The 10000-nt window shown below is 38.2% G+C and overlaps 1 protein-coding gene across 1 annotated transcript in view; it reads left to right on the plus strand.

Moving 5' to 3' along the window:
• The window catches only part of LOC122262359 (uncharacterized), an 18606-nt gene that overhangs the window by 6162 nt on the left and 2444 nt on the right, over positions 1-10000 (plus strand). Inside the window, exons 2-4 of the mRNA XM_086534003.1 lie at positions 9196-9307; positions 9537-9710; positions 9848-9935. Coding sequence (XP_086390129.1) covers positions 9201-9307; positions 9537-9710; positions 9848-9935 — 369 coding nt within the window. The 5' untranslated portion in view covers positions 9196-9200. The remainder of the gene's footprint in view (positions 1-9195; positions 9308-9536; positions 9711-9847; positions 9936-10000) is intronic.

Consider the following 10000-nt stretch of genomic DNA (forward strand, 5'->3'; position numbering starts at 1 on the left):
ATGATTATGTTGAGGTTTTGGCTATAAACTTGTAAAGGTTTTGGCTTAAAACTTGTCATATTCAGTAGCGACGTTTAAAATTTGGTGCGCGCCGGCAGCTCGGATACAGCGCGAGGAGCGTTTTCTACTGCCCGTAGTGAAGGGGTTAAGGCCGGTAGGTGGGGTATCAGGCCCCACTCTTCTTAAATATGATTTCCCAGTCAAGAAAACGGCCTTCATTCCCCAGAAGCGAAGGAGCCCCTGGTCACGGCGGTGATCAGAATCATTCTGGAGCAGAGGGTGCTAAAAATATTTGGTTAGGACCAGGCCGCCTAAAGATGATGAATTTGTGCACATACAATGTAGACTCTGAGAACAGAATCTGATCTTTTGACACTACTTGAGGAACTTTCGTTTATTAAATGGGATATTGTGGGACTTTCTGAAGTTAGAAGAGTAGGCGAAGAACAGAAATTACTAAATGATGGTCACTTACTATATTGGAGAGGTAAACCCCTGGATAGCAAACAAGAATTAGAAGTAGGGTTCTTAGTTCACAAACGCCTCAAAAAGAATATTAGGGAATTCTACAGTGTGAGCAAAAGAGTAGTTTCTGTAATACTGAAACTAAACAACAGATATAACCTAAAAATTATCCAAGTATACGCTCCTACCGGCAGTCATAGTGATGAGATAGAGAGCTTCTATGAAGATGTGCAAGCAGCAGCCAATAGAGCAAAAATCCATTTTACCGTGATTATGGGGGATTTTAATGCCAAGATAGGAATAAGGGATAAGAAAAGAGACCCAGGAGGGAATGGACAAGGAAATCACCATCCGGCGTTAAAAACAAAATCGACTTCATAATCACCAATAGGTGCGACATTGTACAAAACGTACCGTTATCAATAAAATAAATGTCGGTAGCGTCCATAGACTGGTCAGAGGTAGAGTAAAATTACAGCTAAGAAGGGAACGAAATAAGATATAGAAGCCTCTCGTTATTCTAACTAACATTAAGAATAGGATGACGGAATTTAGTATTAACATCTGAAACAAATACTCAGCTCTCGAAGAAGATATTGACATAGACCAAATGAACGACTAATTCTGTGAGATATTAAAGGAAGCTGCACTTGAAATAGGGGGTAAAGACGAAAAAGAAAAGTTCAATAAGCTTTCAGTAGAGACAAAAAAAAATAAATAACATCAATTAGAGACAAGATGGAATCAGCAAAACTGACTAAGACGATAAACAAGAAGAAGAAAAAGGATATACGCAATTTTAACATACAAAAAATAAATGAAGCCCTGCTTGCCGGCACCAGCCTTAAGCCAACAAAGAGACGGCTCGGAATAGGGAAAAAACAAATGTATGTAGTAAAGAAACCTAATGGAGAGGTGACATATAATAAAAATGAAATTATCAAAGTAATAATGGAAGACTTCTATCTTGACTTATACTAAGTAATTCATAATTATTATACACAAAAATGGGGACACAAAAGACAAAGAATTACCGACCTATAAGCCTCCTCTCAGTAATCTATAGACTGTTCGCAAAAATCATCACAGCCCGTATCACCAATACATTAGATTCAAAACAACCCAAGGAACAGGCAGGTTTCCACACCGGATTCCCAACTACAGACCATATCCACACACTAACCAAAATAAAAGAGAAAACAAATGAATATAGGAAGCCCCTGTGTATGGCATTCGTAGATTATGAAAAGGCATTCGATTCGGTACAAATATCTGCAGTACTAGGTGCAATTCGTAAACAAGGAGTAGAGGAAATATATTGCAGATTATTAGAGGATATATATAAAGATGGTACAGCGACCATCAAAAGTCATGCAGAAACCAATAAAATAACAATAAAAAAGGGTGTTAGGCAAGGCAACACCATCTCACCGAAGCTGTTTACAGCTTGCTTGGAGGAAGTATACAAGAAGTTAGATTGGAAGGAGAAAGGGATTAAAATAGGGAATGAGCACTTAAGCAATTTGAGATTTGCAGATGACATTGTTCTTTTCGGCTAGTCAGCTGATGAACTACAACAATTACTAAGTGATTTAAATAGGGAAAGTCTGAAGATTGGCCTTAAAATGAACATGAAAAAGACTAAAGTCATGTTCAACAGTCGAACCCCAGTTAAGCAAATACAAATACAGGGCGAGGTACTAGAAGCAGTGAACGAGTATGTATACCTAGGGCAACTCATCAAAATTTCGTAGAAGTAAACTTTATATATATATATATACATATACATATGTATATGTATATGTATATATATATATATACATATATGTATATATATATACATATATTTACATATATGGATATATATATACATATATTTAAATATATGGATATATATATATACATATATATTTACATATATGAATATATATTACATATATATTTACATATGAGACCCCGTGCGCCAATCGTAACCCTGAATTTTGAGGTTTTGAGATAAAGGCAGCATCATGGAGTACAGTAGAGGGGTGTAAAAATCTTATGGTGAAGTCGGCCAAGCAAAATCCGACCTACTACGTACCTAAAACACGGTGGGAAGTCGAGCGAAAAAGCGCGCGAAAAGGTAGCGAGATATCCTGCGCGATTCTCAGCCAAAGAATAGTAACGTCCCCAGGCCAGCTGTTCCTGCCTAACGTGTGTAACCCAATCAGCGGCGCGTACGGCTGTGACGTCACACCCACGCCGTGCTTCAGCCAATCACAGCCACGTTAATGCTCTCGCCTTCATATATTTCTGTTTAAAACAAGTACTCTTAAAATAATAACTTAGATTTATTTTTAAAATTTATTTTAATTACTCATACTGATTGGGTTATAATTAACCCAATGTTAATTAACTGGATATATTCTTATTTACTTTCAAAGCCTATTTAACTAAACAAAACTACCCAAGACCTCTCATTTCATGTATAATACTTACATATTTGTATCAATTCTATGTGCGTTATCAATGTTTAACTTTGATCGCGATTTACTCAAAAATGCGAATTTCGGGTAACGATTGTGCGGCGCACGGGGCCTCAAATTTGGATATATATATATGTATGTATATCCATATATATTTATATATATGGATATATATATACATACAGTATATATTTATATATATGGATATATATATACATATATATATATATATATGTATATATATATATATATATATATATATATATATATATATGGATATATATGTATATATAATATAAATATATATATATGTATATATATATATATATATATGGATATATATGTATATATAATATAAATATATATATATATATATATATATATATATTATAATTTATATAATATATATATATAAACACATATATTACATATACATATACATATATACATATACAGTGATAGCGAGGTTTTACAGTCTGTAAAACCTCGCTATCACTGCTCTGTTATGAGCACATAGGTGATCTTCATTCTGGTTAGACAATTCTTTTAGTGGGTCGTGTGGTGTATTGGACTTGCTAAACTATAGGCTGCCCTTAACAAAATGCATATTGTGTGGAAATACAATCTTACCAGTCACCTAAAACAGAGATTCCTCAGACCAACAGATTATCCATATTGATACACAGTGACAAAACCTGAACTCTCACAAAATATATTGAGTCAAAGTTAGATGGGGCATATAACCACTACTGTGAACTATATTTAACATTCAAAATTAGATGGGGCACATACGTGCTACTGAGAACCATATTTAACATTCAAAGTTAGATGGGGCATATACACACTACTGCAAACCATCTTTAACATTCAAAATTAGATAGGGCATATACGTGCTACTACAAACCATATTTAACATTCAAAGTTAGTTGGGGCAGATATGTGCTACTGCGAACCATATTTAACATTCAAAATTAGATGGGGCAAATATGGACTACTGCAAACCATATTTAACATTCAAAGTTAGATGGGGCATATACGTCCTACTGCGAACCATATTTAACATTCAAAGTTAGATGGGGCAGATATATGCTACTGCGAACCATATTTAACATCTCATGGCGATACCATCCCACAAAAGTTCTATTGGGAGTTATCCCCTGCATCAAAGAATCCAATTCTGAGCCAAACAAGAGCTTGCTAAGGACTTGGTTCTTTGAACTCCTCGACATGGCCGTCTTCCACTGGGTCGTCCCATGACCACATGAATGTTTGTGCAATTGGAAAGTTGTGGTATTGCAATGGATAATGGTGCCAGGGATTAAGATTGCACGGATCTCAGGCATTCTTACTATCCTACCACTACAGTATGGAACGGCTCAGAGGGAAATTGAGATTAAATTCGTGCTAAAGACTCTCAGGGAAACTATATACTATGGCTGTACCACATTAATTGTACAGCCGTACCTTCAAATCACGCATCTTTCCATATCAGTTACTCCATAATATATATAGTCAGCATACACAAGACTTGCAGAAAAATGAATGTCTTGCTTTAAGTGCAGATATTTTATAACTGATACAGAGTATGCTCATAAAATCTGTAGATGTCTGTCTAATCAACTCATATACTTTCTGCTAGAGACAGTAAAAATCTGGACGTTCAAAATGAAATTGTCTGATAAGGATATCAAAGTGAGTTAGGTCACATCGCTATTTGTTGGAGCTATGGGAAATATCTCTTACGTTTAATAGACAACCTTATTTATCTAATCTTAAAAGTTTTCTAAACATGCTTTGCTCTTTCTGCAGTACACCTTGTCTGCCAGTCTCAAAAACAAACTTAAAACAAAATGTTAATTTCCACAGGGAATACACATCCTAAAGATACCCTAATTTCTCTAGACATATTTTCCAAGATTACCCTGTCTTAATATAAACTGGGTTCATTACCCCTTTTATTTTTCTTATATTGAGAATTGCTGTTTAGAATCATAATGTTCAAGTGTGTCCAGAAAATGTAACCAAACTGTGGACACCGTTCGCATAGTTCATTTTTGACACATCACATGACGTCATCCCAAATACCATGGACTTATACAAATTTGAATGCATAAGACCATGTTGGTTGGATACTGCTAGTATCCAACTTGCCCACCTATCATCATAACCGTTGGCAAGGAGGGGGGGGGGGGGGGAAGCTCGTCTAGATCTGTCGATTTTTGCCGTTGCAACCGATAAGATATAAGGATTTACATAAATGCATAGTGTACACAGTCCTTCACTCAAAGCAATAATCTACTCTGTACCACATTATATTTATCTAAGGATGTAGCATACAGTCGTCTTTATCAGGTCAGCAGCAAAGAGGTATACCGGTTAGTTTCATAATGAAAAGGAACACATAAATAAGAGGATAGATACACAAAGGTATAGTTAGAGAAAGAAAGGGAGAGGGGGTAGGCCGCATGGAGAAGGGTGAACATATATGAGAGTCACAACACTTCAGTGTGATATCTCCGGGCCACTCACTGCATGCTGACGTTTGCATCCCCTCCCCCCCCACACACACACTCTCTCTCTATCTATCTATGTAACCCACCACTCCAGCAGTTGTTGTAACCCGCTGTTAGCAGTTGCCCTAGTTGTGATCCGGTGGATAAATAGACAGACGTTCACATGTCATGGTCTTTAATTTAATGTGGACTCTGTTAATACACGAGGTTCTGGCCGAAGGCCGGAGGTCAGAGCTGTTTGCTCTGCCTGTTCTCTTGTCTGTCTGTTTGACCTGATCTGCCTGGGTTCTTTCTGTGTCCTTCTTAAGTATGAATCCTGAGTCACTTTCTACGCTTCAGGCCTTCTGTTAGCAAATACAGCTGCTGGATTAGCTGGAGTTTCGAGGCAGAAATGAACACAGGAAACAGGACACGTCAGGTCAAAACAGACTGCCAATGATATACATTGAATTAAGCAGAAATATAAAATCTATGTCTTAGGTCACTTAATATTCAATACCAGTGCCTCACATCGCTCGGACCACGCTACTAGACGGCCTTCATCGTATCTTAGTTAGAAAAATAACCAGGCTTTAACTACTATAAACTAGCTAAAATAAATGTCTCCTCTCTACAAGTGGGCTCATGGTCATTGGAGGCTATTTGCACCAGACTTCGCAGGTAGCTGTAACATTCAACCATAAGTTAAAACATTATCAGATTCATTGGCCAGCGCAGCGGCACCTATTGGCACTAATCAGTGACCCCAGTAAGCATGTAACGTATATGATATGAGAAACGATTCAATAAGGCGAAACTGCAGTGAAAGAGTAGGAACTAAGACTGGCCTCATAACATAAAATGAGTGACTGCAGTGAACAGGTGGGCTCAAGAGGTGGCCACAAAAACATACATATATCAGGAAAAATACAAAAATACAATACATACAGTAAATACAAGTTGGCTGTGAGTATAGAGAAACATTATGTGTGAGAAAGTAATTAAAGCAAAGGTGTGATTGCTTAAGTGAAATTAAGGGAGACTGACAACATAATGTGACAAGCTTGCATAGTCAGTGAAGTAAGGAATGACTCGAGTGAGCATAGGCTAAGAGAGAACTTCAAGGTTTAATAAAAGTGTGGTAGGATCAGCTTATCCCAGAATAAAATCTCACTATGACTTCATGAGATATAGCACTTGAAAAGTGGCAGTGCATTTGAGAATACATACAGAAAATTATTCTGTATCACGACTGGTGGTGTCAGTGCACCGAGGGTGGGAGTCGGACAGTGGCTAGCCTCTGGGGCAAACAATTCAAACACCATCGTGATTTGTGGGTAACAGGCGAGCTAGTTACCAGTAAAATCGTGGCACCCACCGGCTAGCACCAGTTGTAACCAGCTTGCTGGCAACAGTTGTAAAGCACTCGATGCCGTGGTTGTGATTCGGTGGATAAACAGACAGACGTTCACGTTATACAATTAAATACAGACAACTAGACTGAAGATTCGATGATAGAAAATATCCAATTTTGATATAATTGAAGAATAAAAGTAACAAAATCTTGATGATGCTAATAAGTTTCACCTCAAACAATTAGTTACAATGATTAAATTAAAAACAGAAATCTGATAGCCTGAACGAAAACTAAGATGCACAGTAACTGGGATGACAGACTATAAATTTTTGCTACTATCTTATCAATGTCACTTGTAATATTAAATCTGATGATGATGACTTTATCTTATCACTCAGTGCACAGAGCGAAAGGATGTCTACTGACACTATTGCTGCTGATTAGTAACGAGCCAGAAGTCGTGTAAGTAACTGTCCATATGTTTTAATCATCTCTCAATCGCGATTGCATTGGAAACACTTCTGTTCCAATAACCATTCCTCTAAAGACTTCAAGTCAAAGGAATAATTACTTTGTCGTCGTTTCATATCATAACGCTCATAGTTTTGATGCTTTGGGTACCATGAGTGATATTATGATGGCCCTTAGGTGTGAAATAGAATAGAATAACATACCTTATATCTTGGACATACTTACATCTGTACATTTATATTTTTGTTTTCTATAAATGAAATCTGATAGGCTACATGCGAAGAAATTAATACAAATATGCGAATTAGTGCCATATAATAAATGTTCCAAGTTCTAAATATGTGCATCATTGTTTTAAATATCTGGCAGTGACAGGTCTGCCGTCCGTAAGTGATATATATGTATATAAATGCGTTGGGCAGCACTGACATATGCAGCCTACCACCGCAAACCGACGATGGTGCATTGACAAGACATGGCAGTTGTATTGGAAATTAGGCATATTTCATTGTCTTGAGTTACTTGCTTTGGCTTGCAATGGAGCGAGAAGGGGAGTGCAGGGGGCTTACCCAACTACTGTATATGATAATTTCAGTTTACTACACGTACAGTAGTGAAAATATGTAACAAATCAATAATAATACAAAATTATTAATAAAGCGAGAATAAATGAAACAGGATAATCTGCTACATCAGCGAATCAAGAAATACAACTCTCTGATGGTGGTGTGAAGCGAGATTGAGAGAGAAAGCCTGCAAATATACGTTAATTCCATATGAATCTAGTTTTCTTCAAGGAAAACAAGGCATCTCTACTGTCATAGGAGTTATTTCTATCTTTATTTCATCCTTGTATGAGCAAAATGTTCAAAATCAACTTTGAACACACCTTGTTCACGACGCATGCCGGGAGTGAACGGGTTGGTCAAAGACAGAGATGAATAATGTGTCAAACCTGTAACAACTGCTCATTCAACTTGCAAGTGCCACCGATTGCTAGTATAAATCACGGAGATCGTTAATTGATGCAGGTGATCATTACACACCATGTAAGCCAGTCGTGCGCAGATCTTTGCAGGCCGGTGATAGTACTCCTCATTTTAACCCTGATATACTGCACGCGTCCTGAATTACAGCAGATCTGAAACCATGGATTCCTCTCCTCCCATGTTATTCATATATATTAGATTTATTGCACAGAACCCCCCCCCCCCTCATCATCATACCAAACAAAGGAATTTTGCGAGGAAACATAAATATCAATGCGTAATCTGCGCTGAAATATGCAACGAATACACAGATGTGCGCATTGGATATGTACTGCAGGGGGCTGAGCCTATTAGTGCCCCCAAGGGGAAGGGGCTGCTGCCCCCAAGCCCCGTCATGGAATGCAATCTTCCGCCACGTATACACAGCAGTAAGATATGTATAAAGCAATGTTGTGAGGGTGATGGATACGTACTGCGCATGATCAGAGTCTGTGACTATGCCTGTGTAACGTATCTTCCTCAGAATAGGATATTACTACCGTGACTGAACTGTCCGCTCAAAAGTTGGCCCCTACACTTTCTTGTGCGACACGATCCCACGGCTTTATGCAAACCTTCCATGCGGTCGTCCCTACACTCCATCCCCCTGCGCATGCGTGGAAGATGTTTGTTTTCCAGGGCAGGGCTGGGCGGCCGACTTCCCCCTAAGGGGAAATCGCAAGGGGCACAGCCCCCTGCAAACGAATACCTAATTTCCCTCTCTTATTTCAGTGTATATTGCTCATTACTTTTCTTCATCATGCCCTTCCCAATTATCGGGGAGATGTAGGGAACTTGCTTCGCAATACATTCTGCATTAATGAATAGTTGGGGGTGAGAGGAAGCCACGGCACCAGAAAGGTGTGCTTCGTAACGCAACACTTCTCTGAAAAATTATCCACTATTTTTTTCCTCAGACAAAATGCTGCTGGCAAAAGGATTCCTACAACGCCTACCAACCGCATCCTTACACTGTCTCTCTCGGGCGCTCCCCCGCCCCTTCTACGTGCCACGTTTTATTCATAGCACGTGAGTTATCGCTGATAGTGTTATCATATTTTACACTGTTGATATGCGTTTGGATAAAGAAAAAATGATCAAAACATCATGTCCATACTGTGTATGAAAGTCATAGCATGAGTCTATCTTAAAATTCCGTGTCTTTTAATCATGATATCTGTTACCACTGTTGTTGTAAGTTACCATGTATTTCAGTCATTTTTATAATTAGAATGTACATAGAAAGAAGTAAATTCAGGTCTCAAAATGCCGAGAAGGGAGTCCTGTGGCTACAGCCAGCAGGAGGAGCGGTGGAAAGGTTGAATGTTGCAGCCAAGTACGGTCAGCTGACCATTGTTGCCAATCTGACCGTCAATAGTTCAGTTCCCTTGGAGCCAGCTCATTTCGAGGAAACACTCACACACTTAAACAGGTACTTAATAGTTGTAAGAAATCTCTGATGGAAATTAAAAAAAAAAAAGATAATGTATTGGTGATTCCTCGGATCTGGTAAACACTTATTTGTATCATACAAGAATATGAAGTATCCACAGTTTCTTTCATACACAGGAAAATCCCTTCGCTCAGAGCATGTCTCCGTTGGAAAGAAGGAGTGTTATGGGTGTGTGAACCCCCGGAGCCTAAACTTGACTTCTTGGTAAGCAAACTGTATTGTTTATGTATAACTGTTGCTATAAACACCTGTATGTACAATTTCCGAAT

The sequence above is a fragment of the Penaeus japonicus genome, unplaced genomic scaffold (genome assembly GCF_977035675.1).
Source record: "Penaeus japonicus unplaced genomic scaffold, GWHDUDI00000001_assembly GWHDUDI00000040, whole genome shotgun sequence".
Taxonomy (NCBI): Eukaryota; Metazoa; Arthropoda; class Malacostraca; order Decapoda; family Penaeidae; genus Penaeus; species Penaeus japonicus.